Below are 19,716 nucleotides of genomic sequence, written 5' to 3'. Positions count from 1 at the left end.
TTCCTACTTTTGTATGGTGGAGGCTTTTTTTTTCCCCCTCCAAGGTTTTCAAAGGGTTTATGAATGGGAAATACTCTGAACACTGCTTCTTAGTAGAAATAAAGATTCTTGTCTCACCCACCTGAAAATCTCATTCCTCCCCCCGCCCCAGATTCCCTTTGAAGGCAGGAAGGAGGTAAGAAAGGACAATTGGGAGTGGGTGATGCACCAGAGGGAGACGGGAAACCACGCTTCCCTGGCAGGCACGGCCGCAGCTGGAGGATAGGAGTCCTCATCCAGGCAGGTTAGGGTCCTCTGGGACCACTCCTACCAGCCCTGTGCCCCTGTCTCTGACCCTCTGTGCCCCATGACACAGCAGATGGGATCTGCCCCACGAGGAGTCTGCAAAGAAGCCTCTTCCTCTCGCAGGTGTGGGTGGGACAGACCTGAAGCCGGGTCACACAGCCATCCTGGGGACTCACAGGACAGCAGCTGAGAGTGATCCTCTGCTCTGGAAACTGGAGAGGAGGCCTCTGACCCCACCGGCAGCAACACTGCATAAGGGCGTGAGGCCAGCACTCAGGCAGCCCCCCACCAGGCCCCTGCTCTGCCGGCCTCCTGGGTCACCAGCTGTTCTGCTCACATCCTCAGCTCAGACACCGCCTCCAGGCCCTCTCCAGACGGTCACACTCGTGCCTGCCTGCCCCTCCCTGCTGCGGGGGAGCCTGGTTCTCCCACACGAGCCATCAAGTGATGGAGTGCCTGTCATCTACCACATCAAGAGGGGCCCGTGTGGCCTGAGTGACAGAGCCATCGGCCAATCAGGAGGGAGGGGCGAGACCTCATCACACGTCCTCTCCCCACCACGACCAGCAAGCTGAACGATGCTGCACAGAAGCCCTCGGCCACTCTGGGTCTCGGGCAGCCCTGGGAGCCGCGGAGGGAAGGCCCAGAGGAGCCTGGTGCTGGCTGGTATGGATGAGCCATTGGGAGACTGCCTGTGCCCCTCGCCAACACAGTGACAGCCACCCACCAGGTGTGAGCCACATGCCCTCAGATAGTGAGAAAAAACACCTCATTCCAGGTGCAGACAGAGGAGCTGGCCGGCACCGGCATGAGGACAGTGTCCAGAAGGCTGGCCCGGCCCCAAGCCCAGCCAGGGTGAAGCCGGCGGGACGGATCAGTGGACAGGGACAACCGCATGGCCGGGAGAAGGGCCCAGAGCGGGCTCCATTCACCTGCACTAACCAGCCCCGGTCAGGCCTCCTCTCGGGGTGATGCCCTCCTCGCCTCGGCCCCTCCTCTGCCCACCTTCCCCGAGGCCGCCCTCCCGCCCCCAGCATGGCCAGCGCGCCCACTCACACTGAACAGTGAGGTACGCCGAGGCCGAGGGCGAGCGCCCCAGGCTGTTGCTGGGCACGCAGGTGTACTTCCCCGCGTCCTCCGGCTTCACCCGGAAGATGATCAGGGTCCCGTCGATGAGGATCCGCACCCGCAGCTTCAGGTCGCTGCAGGGACATAGGACACAATGTGGGGCGTTGGGGGGGCCGGGGAGGAGAGAGTCTTCCATGCGATGCCAGGGCAGTGTGTCCTGTCCGAGTCCTCCCCTGACGCGTGGGACAGGCGCCCCCCGCACCGACATTGGTCTCAGCACACGGAGCAAAGGAAGGGGACCCCAGCCCACCCTCCCGCCCCAACCAGCTCCCGGAGCCCAAGGGAGTCCCTGCTGGGGGGCCTCGCCGCCGCCGGGAGGCCCGGCTGGGCCCAGGGCAGGGCGCGCACTCACTTCTGGAAGTAGACGTTCTCGTCCTGCCAGTACCAGGTGTAGGTGAGGTTGCCGGGGTAGGCCTCTGCCCGGCAGGTGAGCAGTGCGTCCTGGGAGATGTTGACAGTGATGTTCTCAGGAGGGGAGACGATGAAGGGAGGCCCTGGGGGACAGGGACAAATGTGACCTCTCCTGGGGAGGGGGGGGGGGAACCACAGCACCAGCTGCCAGGGGGCTCTGCCCCTCGGAAAGGGGTGCCCTGAGCCCTGGGAGGGACCAGGCCGGCACTGGTCCAGAAGCAAGCAGCACAACTGAGCAGTTGTCATGGAGACGCATCCAGCTGCTGCCTGTGCTCAGATTCTTACTCACCCCGCAGGTCCCAAGGATGCAAGGGGCCCAGTGGTGTGGCCACACACAGCTCTTGGCAGACACCCACCCATGCCCAGCCCCTCTGCAATCTGGCCGTCTGAAAAGCCAACTAACCCCTCCACAGATACACAAACACAGGAAGGAGAAAGGCTGCTCTCTTGACCCAAAGAAGGAACCTGCCTGCCTCTAGAGGAGTAAGAGGTTCACCAGACACAGGTGGAAGGGCATCAGGGAGAGGAGGCAGGGCAGGCAGAGGTCATGGCTGGAGTTCAGCAGCCCTGGTGCTGACTTGCCAGACACCCTGTGGCTGCCACCAGCTCTCGCCCAAGTCAGGAGGCCGGGTGCTGCCACCCGCTGGCTCCCTCCAGCAGGGGTGGGGGAAGTGGAGCAGGTGGACAGAGGCCACCCCTTCTGAGGGGCTCAGGGCCCCGGGCAGAGCATCGCAGGTGCTGACCCCACAGACACCAGCCCTGCCAAATGTCCTCCATGTTATTTAAGCCTCTGGGGTTGGACTCAATTCAAATCTTCACTTATTAAGGCAGCCACCAGAGGATAGAGTCTGGGGGGGGAGGGGGCAGTCCTCCCCTGGGGAAGGTGGAGACACCGCAGGACACCACCTGGACATTCAGAGAAACCAGAAACCCAGTTGGCATGGCACCTCCTGCCACCCTGGGAGGGTCACTGTGGGCCACCAAGGGAGCCCATGAGGCAGGGAGGAGACCCCACCCGGTTCCCCACCATCACCAGTTGAGCCACCCACACCCTGGGAAGACCCCCAGCTCAGTGGGGCCAGGACTCCCTGCAAGAGGCCTCACCTTGGACGAGCAGGTGGGTGGTGTGCACCGCCTCCCCCTGGATGCTGTACGCGCGGCAGGTGTAGGCGCCTCTGTCCTCCCGACTGACTGACGTCACCGTCAGGCTGCCCTCACTCACCTGGAGCCAAGAAGACGGACTCAGCTCCCACCCTGGGCCCCACCAACACTTTCCCAGTTGGAGGGGGCCTCGGAGCCTGTGCACTGGGGAACCTCCAAGGTCACAGATCCCACCCGGTCCGCCTGCCACCTCCAGCCCCACCTGCGCCTCTGCAAAAGTGAACTGGTGGCAGGACAGGAGGCAGGGGGCAGCAAGGAGGGGGTGCAATGGCCCACGACAGACCCACACTCACCTGGTACTTGTTGCTAGCACCTAGGAGTGTCCCCTCCTTCAGCCAGGTGACAATGGGCTTGGGATTCCCAAAAGCCGTGCAGGTCATGGTGACGCTACCGCCCTCCTTGGCCTCAATGTACTGGGGGGGTGTTTCTGTAAAGGTGGGAGGAGCTGCAAGAGACCCAAGGCATGGGGGCGGGGCAGGGGCGGGCTGGTCAGCTGGCCATCCTGCACATGGGACCCTGCTCCAGGCCCACCCCACAAGTCCAGGGCACTCCTGGAGGCAGGAGGTAAGCAGGAGCCAGGCTCTGCCTGCCTGCCTTGCAGAAGGGAGATCTGGAACTCAAGAGTCTGGCTGAATTCCAATTCTAAACTTTCCCTGTTGCATCTGCCTAATTCCAAATAAAGGACTGTTTGTCCAGCACCACAGGGAGGCCCCCCATGCTCAGCACCAGGGAAACGGGGATAAATGAGGCACCCATACACCTGCAGCCCTTCACACCTCGACCATGCAGATACCCGTCTTTCCGTAACCCCAGCCCAGCCAGGCCCACGGTTGCAGGCCATACACCGTCTGAGCCCCATTAGGCCTAACGTGGATCACAAGCCAGGTGACATGGGATCACCTAGACCCTGCAGAAACAATCCCACATCTTCTCCCAGCCCAGCCATGGCTACTCCCTCCCAAACTGCTCCCCCAGCACCCGCTTCGGAGTCCTGACTAAAATCCCACCCTGTTGAAACAATCAGCTTTTAACACACCCCATCTCATGTCAAAGCTGCTTTTAGAAGCCACCTGATCACCCTCAACCCTCTGGACAATCACCTGGGGTCTTCTGGAGTGGGGACAGTGGGGCATCAGCCTGAGGGTCCACAACACCGGGTTGGGCCAGGACTTCTGACCTTGTCTCAAGGCTTCAAGCTCAAGTCCAAATGCCCCTCGCCCTGTAGCCCAGGGCTCAGCCATTCTGGGCTCTACCTAAACCCCTGCCCTCCACACTGATGGGAGGAATGAGCCGAGTAGAGTCTGTGAAAGGAGCTGGTAAAACGTAAAGCTACTGAACGGTGGTCATCTTGCCAGTACTGTCATCGCTGTTAGCTGCCCAGGGCTTCTGAGGCCCCAAGGTGAAGCTGTGAGAGGAGTCTCCTAGGAGGCAGCCTCGTCCCAGGCCCAAGCAATGCTAGGGTCACAGCTGTCCACCAGCCGCCACACATCCCTCAAATCGACTCCAACACTCTAGCCTTCGTGTCTTCCTACAAGTAAGAAATTCCATCCCTGGGACTGCTGCACCTGCCATCCCCCCTTCCTGGGCCATATTCACATCTTACCCTTCTGGTGCTTCTACATCTTTGCTAAAATGCCACCTCTGCCTCACCTGGTCAGCCGGTCGAGGAAGGCACTTGCTGCAGTCCTGTCCCCTGAGACAGTTTAAAGCACTTAAGGACCAAGTCTCCTGAAAGCAGAGATCTCTGTAAATCCCAGTATGTGCTCAGCTTTTAGCTCAGTTCATGTGTGGAAGTAAGAGTTGCACCATAAAGAAAGCTGAGCGCCGAAGAATCAATGCTTTTGAACTGTGGTGTTGGAAATGACTCTTGAGAATCCCTTGGACTGCAAGGAGATCCAACCAGTCCATCCTAAGGGAAATCAGTCCTGAATATTCTTTGGAAAGACTGATGCTGAAGCTGAAGCTCCAATACTTTGGCCACCTGATGCGAAGAACTGACTCACTGGAAAAGACCCTGATACTGGGAAATACTGAAGGCAGGAGGAGAAGGGGAGGACAGAGGATAAGATGGTTGGATGGCATCACTGACTTGATGGACATGAGCAAGCTCTGGGAGTTGGTGATGGACAGGGAGGCCTGGCGTGCTGCAGTCCATGGGGTCGCAAAGAATTGGACATGACTGAGCGACTGACCAGAACTGAACTGGCAGGAAACAGAGTCTCAACAAACAGCTGAATGAACGGACGAATGCAGTGAAATAGGTGCGTGCCTGCGAGCACACGTGCACACGCGCACACACACCAACACAAATGCAAATATAAAACTGAAGACAAGACAATGGTGAGACAACCTTCTTCAACCATCTCCCCAATGCTCCGCTCGGTGTGGCCCCAAGGTGGCCACGAGTGAAGGCTAGGTGACCAGGCACATCAAACATCTTTGTGACCACGCACAACAAACATCTTTGAGAAAGTCAATCCTACCCTGACGTTCCACACACCAAACGTGATGGTAAAACACATTCTGTGTTCGTTGCAGTCATGCTCGATTCTTTGTGACCCCATGGACTATAGCCTGCCAGGCTCCTCTGTCCATGGAATTCTTCACAAGAATGATGGAGTGGATAGTCATTCCCTTCTTCAGGGGATCTTCCCAACCCAGGAAATGAACCTGGGTCTCCTGCACCGCAGACAGATGCTTTAGCATCTGAGCCACCAGGGAAGCCCCAAAACACATGCTAAGCCCTTGCAAAGGGAACCTGGCTTCCAAGCCCCAGACTGCCTCCTAGCCTGGCCTGTGAGCCCACCCTAGCAGAGTCCTGCTGCCAAGCCTGCTCTTGAACTACAGCTCACACAGCCTCGGCCTCTATTACCCCTGTGTCACGCTTAAGGAAAAGATAATACGGTAAATTATTTCCTGAAGTGACAAATTAATTACTAATTACATAATTACTTTATTATTTAGGTGCTAATCAGGAAAGCACTTTGAACAATTTCAAGTTTTCAGGAAAATAATGGTTTGACTCCCGATTATTTACCGGATTAGGTGTGAGCCTGCCAGCTGCATTTCCAGCTTAATTCTTCTTTTTTTACACATGACCTATAATTAATCATGCAGGTTAGAAATAGGCTGGCCTCTCCTCCAAGCAGTTCACCGACAGAAAGCGAGGCCTGACTTGGACTTTTCTAGTATTTCATATGCAATGAGGAAATAATTGGATTTGCTTCCTCCCAACTGGTCTTGAAGAAAACACAAAAGGAGAAGGAGACAACTTGTGATTCCAATTTTTCATTTTCCTAGGGTGATCCCGGTCAGAAATGCCTGACAAGAAACATTCTAGTTTGGAAGAAATGCAATGTTTGTGCTCCAGACTCTTTCCTTCAATAAGGGAAGTATTTACGCTAGAAGAAACCTCAGAATGCAGGAGAAGGGAGGCAGGAAGAGAGGGTGAGGTCGCTCACCTTGGGAGGGATGCCCTGGCAGGGAAAGCATTCCATGATGAGCTGAGCTCCGGTGCTGAAGCCTGACCCTTCATTCTAACAACCAGCCAGGCTCTTGAATGTGGTGGCTCTGCTTCCTCTGGGCCTCCGGGCATACTGTTTCCTCTGCCCTGGAACACCCTGCCGGCCTGACCCCCCGACCCCCTTCACCTGGCCAACTCCTCTTCCCCAAAGGGTCTCTGCCCAGGGCTCATTTCCTCAGAGAAGTCCCTGTCCCTCAAGCTCCCAAAGCTGTACTGTAGTTGCCTGTGGATCTGATTGTCCCCTGACGATCCTTCAGAGCTTACTCTGCATACCCCCAGAGCCTGCCGAGTGGAGATTCAGGAACGCATGTTGATCATGGGTCAATTCCCAAGGGCTCTTCAACCACCCAGGTCGCCTCTGCCAGCCCGAGGCCCCTCCTGGGCTGCCCGACTTGGCCTTTCTCTCCCTTGAGGGGGAGGGTGGCCAGTATCCCACACAGAGTGACCCCCGCACAGCCGACGTTCCAAATGCGGCATCAGGCGTCTTCATCCACAGCCCTTCGTTTAATCTTCACTACAGCCCTGCACACAGGCATGGTTCTTGGAAACAGAACAGTGAAGCTCAGAGAGGGGAGGCGGGCGACGTGGCTCAGACAGTGAATGAGGTGGACTCACGACACAAGCCGAATCTCGTCGGGCTGTGTTCCCTGCTGGTCCACCCGCCTCCACTCCCTGGACAGGACCCAGCGGTGATGTGCGGCAGGCAGGCAGGGCTGTGACGGCATCAGCCCACCTTGGGAGATGCACAAGAAAGCAGGCAGCGTGGGGGCTCTTGGCTCAGCGCTCCATCAGTGGTGCCATCCGCGGTAGGTTTACCTTCCTAATTACATTTTGCTTGGACTAATATTAAGCTGAGTTTTCATTCCCGGCACACACAACAGCTGGCATTGAAAGGAAGTTGACTCCAAAGCTCACCAGTAGTGGGGACAGCCCACCCAAGGTTTAAAATCAGCCCACCACGGGTCTCTGGGGACTGATGCCAGGAGTCGGCTGCATGCAGTGGGTCAGCAGCCTGGACCACTGCCCCAAGGCCACCACTCCTAGGTCTGCTTGGTCCCAGGGGCCAGTCTCGGGCTAACACACCATCTTCCCAGGGCCCCCGATGGGCTTTCAGGGCAGAAGGTGCACGACCTGACCCAACCTCATGAGACAAGGCCAGTGGAAACCGGGAGAAGCTCACAAGCCAGGACACTGCCGGTTTCTCTCTCCTGACCGTGGCATTCAGGGTCACAGGCGTCACAGCCACAAGGACCTAAGCTGTGCCTGGGCATCCAAAGCACAAGTGCCATTGAAGCCTCGACAACCAGTTCAGGATGCACGGCACGTGGCAGCTGAACACACCATGTCACAAACTGAATCAAGAGTAAAATAAAGCAAAGCAAAAATCCTGCTCCCCTCCACTGTGGGGATCACTTCTTCTTCCACCTTCTCTGGGTTCCAGTGTCCATGGCTCCTTGGGAATTTCTCCTCCCAAGTGAGGGCTCCCAGGGGAACAGGGGGCCCTCAGTCTGGGAAAGACCCTGGCTCCATGAGAGACCTGTCACCCTTCACCCCAGGAAGTAAGTACCCACTGGCATCGGAAGGGTTACCCTCCAGGCCGGGACCAGCAGGATCACCACCCAGCCCTGCGTTTGCCCTGCTGCTGCCCATCAATTGCAGCTCAATGGCTGGCTGGCGCTCAATGGTTACTCGGGCAAATGGACTGAAGGAAGGCTCTAACAGGGGATCCCTGAAGAGGATCTGGGGATTCCAGAACCCAGTTCCCGCCCCTACCCATGGTGACTGCCGTCTGGCAGGAGCTGCCCGGCCTCTGGGACTCCAGGACAACCAAGGGGCCAGGGGTGCGACTGGTATCTGACCGGCGGGCCGGGCCAGCATCTCCAGGAAGGCTGAGGAACTTGGGGCACATCTGCACCAGGGTCTCCAGGGCAGGCTATGGTCAGGGGCTGAGTCCCAGGGGCGTAGGGGGGAGGCTCATGCACACTCAGGACATACACCAAACACGCTCGCATGCGGGCACACGTCCTGCACACCACGCACCGTGGATGGTGAGATGCACCCAGCTGCCGTTGTGGAAGGTGTCGTACTGCTGGTCGAGCAGGAGCACCTTGCACTCGTACCAGCCCTGGTCCTCGGCACGCACCTGCTCCAGCCGCAGGGACGCCTTGTCGTGGAGGCTCGCACGGCCTGTGGAGAGGGACCAAGAGGGTCAGGGAAGGGCGCTGCCCCTGCAGCCCCAGTCCCACAGGGACAGCCCCCCTTGACCCCAGCCCGGGGCAGGCAGGCCCAGGGCAGGCCGGCCCCAAAAGCCCTGCTCTCTCTGCCCACCAGCTGCACTGAGAAGGCTTCAGTTCCCTACACCATCCCATTCTCTAGAGGCGGAGGAGAGGAAGGAGCTCTGGTGAGGTGGGATAGGAGAGGATGAGTAGGCCTGGGGACCTCTGGCCAGGCTGAGCGATGTCCTGTCCCAGGGGTGCCCGTGGCTGCCACGCCCAGCACCCTGTCTGTGTGGCTTCCCTACAGCAGCCAGGGGAGAGGCCACCACGGACAGGGTGCTGACATCCCCTCCCAGTCCTGCCGCTGGGGCCAGAGAGCACTGGTCCAGACAGAGCCCAGGCCCTGAGCTTGGCTGGAATGGGGGTGGGGGTGGGGGGTTGCACGTAGCCTGAGAATGCAGAGTGGCTGGCAGGCAGAGCATTGATCCATTCTGAGCCACCCTCCCTAACTCAGACCCCTTCCCCAGAGTGCCCTCCGGGTCCTCCCTCCGCCCGGCCCACTCCTCGCCCCAGTGTCACGACCTCCTCTGATTTCCTCCTTGTGTTTTCGACACTGGCAAGCTGCCTACAAACCAGAGAGTCCCAACCAACCAGGGCCGGAGAGATGCAGACACAGGAGGAGGGAGAGGGGCAGAGAGAGAGAGAGAGAAATAGAAGCTGACAAAAATGCAAGGCAGACCTCAGAGCCCAGAGGTAAAGATAAAACCCATGTCCTGCCAGCTTCCTCTCTTCCTTTAAACCCCAGCGTGCACACACACCCACACACACACACACACACACCCGTGCACACACTCACACTGCCCCATGCCCTCCTCCCTGGTGGGCAGGCCCTGGCAGTGACTCAGGGAGGCCTCCGCGGGAGGAGTCATTGCAGAACAAGGCACAGGGGGCCGGGAGGAGGAGGCAGAGGGGGTGCCCAGACGCTCCCTCCACCCGGGACAAGGCCCCAACTTCAGAGTCAGAGGGAGGGAGTGGGCGAAGCCAGACAGAGCAAACCCCGTGGCTGCCTGCCGAGGCTCTGACTCAGCTGCTTCTACTGAGCCGCCCTCCAGCCAGCCTCCTCTCCCACGCGGCGGGCTCTGGGCCTCCCTTCTCCTCCGACCTCCGGATCCACAGGGGCCCCTGCGGATTGGTGAGGCTGTTCAGGAAGCCCTGTGTCCGCCCCACCTCCGTGTCCCTCTCCTCTCGCCACTTAATTAAAACCTACCAGAGTGCAAAGGATGGGAGGACAGAGGCAGTGACTGGAAAACAGAGATAAGAGGCCCATCGGAAAGGACAAGAGGTTACGAGACACAGGAGGGAGGGACGGGGCGGGGGGCCCCCCCGGAGCCAGGTGGGAAGCCAGGGCAATGGGGCAGCCCTTACCTGCATATTCAGGGTCCACGTGAGGTGGGTAGTAGCCGAACTTGATGAAGATGGGGATGGGCACCCCGAACTTGAACCACTCCACGACATAGGGCGGGGGCTGCCCCGTCACCGGGTGGACCACGTCGCATCGCAGGACCACGGCCTCGCCAGCCCTCGCGGTCACGAACTCGGGCTCCTCTCGCAGGCCGTGGGCACCTAGTGGGACAGCCACATTGGGATGCAGGAAAGGAGGGGCCAGGAGATCCTGCCCAGCTGTCCCAGAGACCACCTCTGCCCTCCCAACCCTGAAGAGCGCAGCCCGACCGTGCCTTTTCCCAGTGACACTCCTACCAGCTCTGAGGAGGGTGGCCACTGGGAAGGTGGAGGGGCCCGAGCCCCTCTGTGGACACCAAGGTCCGGGCAGGCGCTGCAGCCAAGGGTGAACGGGGACCTCTTCTTGCACCAGGATGCTTCCTGCTAGAGCAGTTCGGGGAGACTCGGAGCCGGCGTCCTCCCACGCCCCACCCCCAGCTCAGCCTGATGTTCACAGCACCAAACAAGAGCATTCCACACAGGAGCGGGGAATCCCCAACAAGCTGAGCAGAGGCTGCTCCTGGCATCGCCAGAGGGAAAACCCCACCGGCCTGAGCTGGCCTCTCTGCCCCTCCTCCCTCTGCCCGCTGCCTCTGCCGCAGAGGAGGGAGAGGGAGGGGCCTCAGCCCTCCAGTGTCCAAGCCCCAAGTCTATCAGATGGGAGAAGCCCCAGATATCACCATTCGGACTGCAGGATACTGGGGACAGGAGGGGGGATTCTGGGGCCACTAACCTCAGCTAGCCAAGGGGACCACTCCTACCTGGCAGAGGACAAAGCACGTGACTGGGTAAGACATCCTCCAGAATGGGACTGGAAGGGATGGGAGGTGAGGCCAGCAGAGGCCCACACCCCCCAGCCCCAGCCCCAGGCCCAGCCCCAGAGAGAACAGGTTAACCCAGGCTCCACCCCAAGCCTGCAGCCCCACCTCCAGCCTGACTCGGGCTGCCACACCAAAGTCACCTTGTCCACCTTCCTTCCCAGGGAAAGAGCCCGCTGGGAGGCCCCTCCCCCTGCCTTCCCTCCCAGCACTCACACAACCCACCAGACCCCGCCCCTCCCCTCCAGGGCCGGCTGGGCCCCTCCAGGCAGCACCACGGACAGCGGCTGCTCCGCTGAGGCTCTGGCCTGACTGAGCACACCTCTGACCCCTGCGGGCTCCTGCCAGGCGCCTTTGTCTGGTTCTCCTTTGGGTCTCTTGTGTATCTGGCTCTTACTATGTGTCTTTCTGTTTGGTTCTGTCTCTCTCTCTCCAGTGTCTCTCCTGTGTCCATATCTCTCTGGCTCCTCCTCCATGTCTGTCTCTCTGTGTCTCTGTCTCTCTCTAGCTCCCACTCACATGGGTGATGCTCTCTACCTGCTCTCCTCCTTTGTATGACTCTATCAGCGTGTGTGTTGGGGGCAGGGGGTACATGTGGGGTTCCATTCACCTATGCTGGGGAAGGGGTTTTGCTTTTCTGCTGCCTGGCCCCTGCGTGCTTGTGTGGTCTGCCTCTCCAGGTCCGTGTCTCTGTCGGCCTCTCCTTCTCTCCCTCCCGCTCCAGCTCCCTCTCCTCCTCCCGCAAATTGCGGAAGAAGGAGGAGGCAACCCTTCTGGAAGCTGATTGGCTACTGGTGACATCACTGTTTTCTAGAGAAAGAGCTAAGATCACAGAGTATTTTTGGAGCAGAGCAGTGTTGCCCTCACCTGCCTGAGGCCCCAGCAGGTTTCCCAACCCTCCCAGACCTGCTTTAGGCAAAGGCTAAATTCCAGACCCTCAGGGAAAGTATAGCAGGCTCCTCCCAGCCCCCACCCGTCCCCTGGGGGCATCAGGCAGGAACTGGGCCCGCCTCACAGCACCCTGGCACAAAGGCTGACCCTGGGCCCTGGAGGGGTGGGTAAAGAACAGACATGTGTGCACATGAGTGCATGTGTGTACAAATGTACATGTACATGTGAGTGTGTAGACTTTGGAAGAAAGAAGAGGAAAAACAGGAGCCAGGACAAGAGGAGGGGGTGCCTCCCAGGGGTGGTCACCTGGGGCAGGGGGCAGGGTTGCTTGCCCTCCTCTCATAGCAAAGGTTCTGGAGGCTCTGGGAGGCAAGACCTTGACTGCCTCGTTCTCCGTTCTCCGCACAGCAACCAGGCAACGAGGCGGCCTCTTCCACACCCGCCCAGGCTCAGGGCTGTGCACCCCACCTGAGACCCAGCCAGACCTGCGCCCCACCCCACAGATCTTCCCACGTCCCTCTGCCAGCAGCTGGAAGAAGACATGGTGAGACCAGCAGCACAGAGACAGTGAGCAAAGCCAAAACAGACGGGCTTCCAGGATGAAGGCAGTGGAGTGGGAGGCCCTGTCCCAGCCCCCGCACTCAGGCCAGTCTTCCTGGCTTTCAAAATCCTAAAATATTTATCAGCTTTCCTCATCTCAACACACACACACACACACACACACACACACACACTCTCTCTCTCTGCGTGTGCTCTCACTCCATCACCCACGAGTACTTCCCCCTCAGCCTGAGCCTTTCTGAGCCAAAGCATGTCTAATAAAACACTTTCTCCAGAAAAGCTTGCTGCAAAAAAAAAAAGTAAACAGGCTGGCAGCAGAGATGGAAGAGGGGCTTGATGGAGGAGAGAGATGCCTTCAAACCTAGGACACAACCCAAGTCAAGAGCAAGAGATTCCAGGGGCAAGAATGGAGACAGACGGTCAGGGTGTGAACAGACAGGCAGAAACAGACACAGAGAGAGGTCAAGGGCACCCAGGATTCTGCCAGGGACACAGAGACATGGGCCTTCAGAGGATGGAGAATCAGGAGAGTCAGGAGGGGGACAGAGCCAGGCCCCAGGAGCAGTAGGGAGGAGGAAGGAGGGGGGAAGGGAAGGCAGGGATGGATGGTGCCCAAAGGGGAGGGCTGCAGGAGGGGAGGCCCCAGACGCCTCCCTACCACAGTGGCCTGCAGCAGCCACAAGGGGACTCTGGCACCCATGGGGTGAGCAACGCAGGGAGCAGGAGGTGTCCTGGATTCCATGCATCCTTTTCAGACACGGCAGGACCCAGCTGTACCCGGAGGAGCAGAGCAAATCTGCACTTTGGGGTTCTGCCCGGCGCTCCCTGGTAGGGAGAGAGGACACAGGAGGGGGAGGTGCCCCGCGGTCTGGCTAACCTTTCCAAAAGCCCACAGGGTGCTGGCCTCCTGCTCTCTGGGCCAGGTGGCGCCCAACGGGTCGCCGGGTCCAGGGCTGCCACTGGATCCCCTGTGAACACAGGACCACAAGCCCTCCACGGCCTGGCCCAGCCCCCACCCCACCCCCAAGCTGGAGCTCTTCCAGGGGCGGGGCTGGGGGAGGAGAGGTGGCAGGACTGCAAAATCTGGTGGCAGCAGCCAAGGTCTGGGAACCAGGCAGGGAGGGCCAGCCTCCAGGCAAACCAGCTTCCTCTAGGTCACTACTACATACCAGATCTTTGTGGGACCCCAACACCCATCCGACAAACATACCACCATCTCTGCTTCAGGGGTGAGCAGACTGGAGGGTCCCCTGGCTGGGCCAGCGGCCTGGAGAGGGGGAAATGGGGGGGGGGGGGGGAGGCGGAGGCGGGGGAGGGGCAATTAGGTAGGGGCAGGTTCCAGCTGTCTTGTCTCCCCTTTTCCCCCACTTGCCCCCTGCCACAGGCTAGGTACCAAGGCACAAGGCCCCTCCCACACTGACCCAAGAAGCAGCCCCTTCCCCTCTGTTCCCTGAGTCGGAGGCCAGCCCCTCCACAGTGCACCCTCTGGACAGTTTCTCACAGCCAGACCCCTGCAGTCCTGAACCCAAGAAGGCCGGCAGGGCAGGCCTGGGTCAGAAGGCAGCTGCAGGTGCAGGGCTGAGTTCACTCTGCCTGGGACCCAGGAGCTCTGGCCGCGTCTGGCTGCAATACAGGGAGACCTCCCCCCCTTGATGAGTGAGTACACGTCCCCAGGGAGGCTCCCCCCTTCCCCCGCCCCCTCGGGCACCAGACTCCCAAACCACAGGCCTGTTGTCTAATAATACCAGCGACAGCCACCGCCACCTCCATCTGCCAGCCTAAAAATAATCCCTGCTGAGTCCAAAACAGGCACAGCCCCCAATAGTCCCCCAGTCGCTCCGCTGTGACAAGCTAGGGGGTTCCAGGAGATCCCAGGAAGCTTGAATCGGGCTCCCCTGGGACGCCCTTCCCCCCACCCCCCACCCGCACCGCACCCGGGAGATGCAGACCCAGAGGCTTGCATGAGGAAAGCAGAGGAGAGACTCCATACACATATAGGCAAGTGTAAGATGGAGAAACGGCCATGTCCACATGAGGCTGCACCCTGGTTGTCCTTTGCAGAAGGTGGGTGGGCCAGAGGTCACTGGGACATTCTGCCTCCAGCCAGGACCCCCACACCCCACCTAGGAGGTCCTTGGAGAAGTGCCCCCCTTTTAAGGTCTCCCTGTAGCGCTCCTCATGGCCTTCGGCCCCCACTCCCCATCAACCTCTGACGGTAGAAGTCAGAGATCAGGTGAGCCCAAACTGGCCCTCCCGTCATCTAACAAGGCACTGGGGGAGGGACAGGACACCCCTCCTCCGTGGGTGCCTCTCCTCCCTAACTCTCCGGCCCAGGCAGCCCAGGAGGCAGCAGCTATTAGCCACCTTAATTTGCTCTCGGCTAGATTGTATTTCCAAGAGCCTGTTCCCCAGGAGCCACTGGCAGGAAGCAGTCAGTAATCCAACCTCCGCTCTGCTCTGCTCTCAGCTCCTCCGCAGAGAGGCCCAGCCACACCCACCCTGTCCAACGCTGGCGCAGGCCTGGTCCAAGTGCCCCTGCGCTGAGCCAGGGAGGGCTTCGGGTGAGGCGCCAGGTGGAAGCAAGTAAGCAGGGGATCGAAGCCCGAGTCTGCTCACAATGAAGCGTCAGCACTCCCTACTTGGAAGCCGGAAAACCAGGACAGCAGCTTCTGCAAGTTACCTGGACAGTGTATTACCTGCCACGGCCCAGCTGGCCAGGGGCCTGGACCAGGAGGGAGCTTGGGGGTGAGGGCGGGCATAGGGCACCACCTGGTCACCTCCCTTTCAGAAGGACAGGCAGGCTGGCTGGGACCTCACTCATAGCCTGGCCCACAAGGAATTGTTCTCCAAAACTCTTTTGGAGGCCCTGACTCTGCTCACCAGTCTCCTGCTTAATCACGCAAGAGAGAACAGAAAAGCAGGAAGATTCCTAAGAAAAATAGGTCAGCTGCCTCAGGCAGGCTGAGCTGGCTCCCTTGGGCAGTGCCCCGGCAGGACCAGGCTACAAGCTGCCTCCGCACCCAGCTCCCAACCCCCAGGGACCAAGTCCCTTCTCCATTTGGGAGTCTAGGCTACTGGGTAGCCAAGGTCAGAGCCACCCCTTAGCAAGTCAGACCCGTCTTCTGCGTCCCCTGGCTCTGCCTGTGTGTCCCCCACTGAGTCTTTCTCTCAAAGCTCAGTCTCCCTTCAACCCAGCCCCAGGGCTGAGCCTCCAACTTTGGGAGCTTCTGCGCTGTCCATACTCAGGTGTGGAGAAGAGAGTGGGAAAAGCCAGGCATCTGCTCCAAGTCTAGCCTCCCTGCCACCCACAGCCATCAGCAATCAAACAGGAAAGATGCCCCACCTCACGCCTGGAGACTCTGGGTCTCCTGTCTGCTACATTCATGTGCATACGAACACACACAGTTGCACACAAAGGCAGGCGCACACACACACACACACACACACACACACACACACACAGATGTGTGCAGGCACTTCCAGCAGCTACCATCAGTGATGGCTCTTTCCACTATTCACATTCACTCTCTCACACAAACTGCTTTACCCATCACTGGGCACAGACAGGAGAGAGCTGCCCTGGGACCCTGGCCTAGCCCAAGGAGGCACAGGACTGGAGGGGGTTGGGGAGGAGGGGAGAGGGGGAGGGAGTGTGGCTGTCCCTGTGGGCCGGGTCCATTCCCACCCCCTCAGCGCAGCAAGGCCCTGACAGCCAGGCCAGAGGCAGAGAATCTGAGGATGGTGAGCACACGGATAAGAGCCAGGAGAGACTGGGGTTCAGCATCTCCCAACCAGGCAGCCTCTGCTCCTTTGGGTAACCGGATCCTAGCTTTCTGTCTCAAAGCCTCAAACCTGAAACCACCACCGGCCCTGGCCCCTGGCAGCTCCGGGTCAGCACACGAGACGAGCTTGGGGCCAGCAGCTGAAAGCTGACTCTTCCCACACATCCCCTCCTCAGCTTCTCCCAAACGCGTGCTGCCAGACACACCCCTGCCTGCCTCCAGCCGCGGGTGCTGGGGACACACACACGCATGCCACATCCTGAGCCAAGTCCCGCTCAGCTGAGAGGCTGCCTGTGGGGGTCTCTCTAGCAGATTCCAGGCCTAAATGCCCTCCCTCGTTCCTTCACTGCCAAAGGGAAGGAGGGAGGGCCAGACTGAGAGTAGAGGGCATTAGTCCAGCTACCAGCATGGTCCGGGTCAGAACCCGCTTTATCTGGGGACAACGGTAAGCCAGGCACGGAATCTGTGGTCCACAAGAGGAGGCAGCCCTGGCAATAAAGGCCAGAATCCTCCCCGCAAGCTTGCTCAGTGAAGGCCTGGGACGCAGGCTCCACTCGCCACCTTCTAGGCTCTCTGCACGCCCTCCCCAGCCTCCACACTGCCCCCCAGATACACAGGATTCAAGCCCACCCCTCCCTCTGTCCCAAGCCTTTCACTCCTCTGCTGGAGCAACCCCTGCTCAGCCAGACCCTAAGACCAGCATCTCAAAGTCCCTCCCATCAAGAATCTCCTGGAAGTCACCTCTGCCAGTCAGAGAACAGCTGAGCTCTACAGCAGCCTCTGAAATACTGGCCCATCAGCCATCTCCCACTCCCGGAGGCTGCAGAGATGATGCCTCCTGGGTGTCCTGCAGCTTTTCCACCAGGTTCCGGCCACTGACACAACTCCAGTTCTGCAGATCTTTCAAAGGATTTCCAAGCAGCCCTCCACATCTCCCTGGGCAAGGTCAGCAGGGAAGGCAAACTTGGTTCTGAACAGAGGCAACTGTCTGAACTCCCCCCGGGGGACATTCCCAGTTCCCAATGCCCTGAACCATTCAGGGGAAAGAAATGGAACCAAGATCATCATTTACTTACTCACGACTTAGCAACTAAACCACCACCACCACAGAACACTCAGCCAGCCCCTCATTTCTTCATGGCACTAATGTTCACAAACACCCCACAAGCTCATATTGTTAACCCCCAATGAGGCAAGTGACAATCACAGAAGTGAAGCAATGTGTCCAAGGTCACAGGCCAGTAAGTAGCAGTGCTGGAACCTGAGTTCAGGTCCTTTACTGGCACACACAGAGCCCCTAAGCTAAAAAGACACCCCTCCCAAAACCAACAGGGATGGCAGGCAGGGGTTCACGTCCAGCCACCCACGACAGAAGGACCTCTCCATTCCCTGAAAGAAGGCAGAAGCTCCAGAACCAATAACCTTCAATGCTGGGAAGTCCTTCCTTCCATCTGGCCCTTCTGTGTGCGCTGTAATACAAGCACACATCTCCCTTGATTCTGTGCTTAAACTTGCAAAAAGTCCATCCTCCTCCCTGGACTTCTCAGGCTGGGATCCTATTTCAGAGCCTCCGTTCCATGTCTCTCTTTTATTCAAAGATCCCAATACATCCTTTCATGCGACAGTCCCATAGCAGGAACATACCACAAACTGAAGGGGAGGAGATGCATAATTACAAGGCAATAGGGAAGGGGCGGGCACTGAGGCTGAAGACAAGTTCTGAAGCGCAGCTCAAGCCACCTCACACCCCCACCCCACTCCACTAGCTTCTGTGGCCACTCTGGTCTGTTTCCCCACCTGACAAAGAAAGAGTTTTAAAACCACCCGAGGTCACACACCACATAACAAAATCACTCTTCTCTTCGCCTTCCTCTGCCTTTGATTTCACACCCCCGCAAACACCAGCGAGACTGATCCCATTCCAGAAACTTTCCCAAATCACTTCCCCTCCCCCTACACAGCCCCAGACAAGGTGAGCAAAGGGTCCTACTGCGCGAGCGCGGCCGGGCGCTGGGTCTTTCGCTGTGGGTCCTCCTACTGCTTGCTGTCCACCTGGCGGTTCTCCCTGGAAGCCATCCCGGCCGGCCCTGGGGACCTGCCCGCAGCTGGGTCGTGTCTGCGCGCTGAACATCGCGCGCTCAGAGTCCGGGCACCTCCAGCTTCCATAGCAGGGCGGAGAGCCGAGATGCCACACAGAGGCGTGCGGGCCGCTCTGCAGTCTCCACAGCAAAAGCCCGCGTGCTCACGCGCGCATCACCCAGCTCACTGGCTTCCCTCTGCCCTCTTCCCAGCTCAGACCGGAAACACAGAAAGAGGAAAACCTCCCTCCGCCCCGAGACGCGGCAATGGAGACCCCCTCCCGCTGCTCTCGCCCACAGCAGCTGTGGCCAGCTGTGGCCGGTTGCGGCGCGCTCAAGGGGAACTTTTGCCCGGCCAGACCGGGCTCAGGTGCAGCGGAGCCGGACGCGGGCAGAGCCAGCCGAAGTCGGCCGCTCCTCAGAGCAAGAGACCCGGCGCGGAATCAGCTCTTCTCTCGCGGCGCTCCGTGCGCCCCGCCCTGCGAGGGGATCCGATCTCCGACTGTCACGACGTGTGGTCCGAAGGGACTCGAGCCCAAGCCGAGCCCGCACCGGCTCCCCTGCGGACCGGTGGCACTGCGCGGGGTCCAGCGTGCCGCAGCCAACCGAGGACCGGAAAACTCCCTGGCGGCAGAGTTGAGAAAGCCGCCGCCTCCCCAGCGCTCGAGGCGGCGGCTGCGCCCGCGAAGGGCACCGGGCGCGGCACCCGCTGCAAAGCCCTGGTGCCAAGGGTGGCGACGTGGACCCTAGCCCGTGGCGTTCTCTCCCGAGCGCCGGCAGCCCGGGTTCAGGCCCTTCCCGCCGACCGCGGATACGGCCCCCGCCCTCCCCGCGGTGCCCGGAGCGCGCCCGCCGGGAGGGCGCGGGCTCAGCAGGAGGACGGAGCCAAGATCCGCGGGAGGCGCAGGGGAGGGACGCTGCACTTCAACTCACCTTGAGCCGCAAGACCTCGGGCGCTGATCACACTTGCTATCAAAGTGGCCACATACCAAATCATAGTACTACCGCGCGCCAGCCAGGAGCCTCATCCTATCGCAAAGTGCCCCGCGCCGCCTACGCCCCGCGCCGGTGCTCTTGCGGCTCCTGCGGCTCCTGCAGCCCGGGCGGCCAGCTCCCCATCCCTCCGCGGATCCGCTCGGCTCGGCGCGCAGCCTCCCGCCCGGCGCAGCGGCACCTGCACTGGAGCCCGGGCGGAGCGCAGCCAGCGCCACGGAGAAGCCCGGCCGCACCGCCCCGGGCCCGCCCCCACCGCCCTCCCATTGGGCGCGGTCAGCAAGCCCGGAGCCCGATTGGCCGGGATGCCTGCCCGTCGCGTCGAGGGGGGCGAGCCCATTCAAGGTGCGTTGACGTGTGGCAAGCCTA

At 59.9% G+C, this 19,716-nt stretch overlaps 1 protein-coding gene across 1 annotated transcript in view; it reads right to left on the bottom strand.

Moving 5' to 3' along the window:
• Positions 1-19,394, bottom strand: part of IGSF9B (immunoglobulin superfamily member 9B) — a 41,960-nt gene extending 22,566 nt beyond the window's left edge. Inside the window, exons 1-7 of the mRNA XM_065936686.1 lie at positions 19,288-19,394; positions 10,150-10,347; positions 8,549-8,695; positions 3,279-3,430; positions 2,929-3,046; positions 1,766-1,907; positions 1,342-1,487 (exon numbers count right to left, since the gene is read on the bottom strand). Coding sequence (XP_065792758.1) covers positions 1,342-1,487; positions 1,766-1,907; positions 2,929-3,046; positions 3,279-3,430; positions 8,549-8,695; positions 10,150-10,347; positions 19,288-19,351 — 967 coding nt within the window. The 5' untranslated portion in view covers positions 19,352-19,394. The remainder of the gene's footprint in view (positions 1-1,341; positions 1,488-1,765; positions 1,908-2,928; positions 3,047-3,278; positions 3,431-8,548; positions 8,696-10,149; positions 10,348-19,287) is intronic.
• Positions 19,395-19,716: the final 322 nt, after the last annotated feature.

This window comes from Muntiacus reevesi, chromosome 5 (assembly GCF_963930625.1).
Source record: "Muntiacus reevesi chromosome 5, mMunRee1.1, whole genome shotgun sequence".
NCBI lineage: Eukaryota > Metazoa > Chordata > Mammalia > Artiodactyla > Cervidae > Muntiacus > Muntiacus reevesi.
This window is presented reverse-complemented; position numbering and strand designations above follow the sequence as displayed.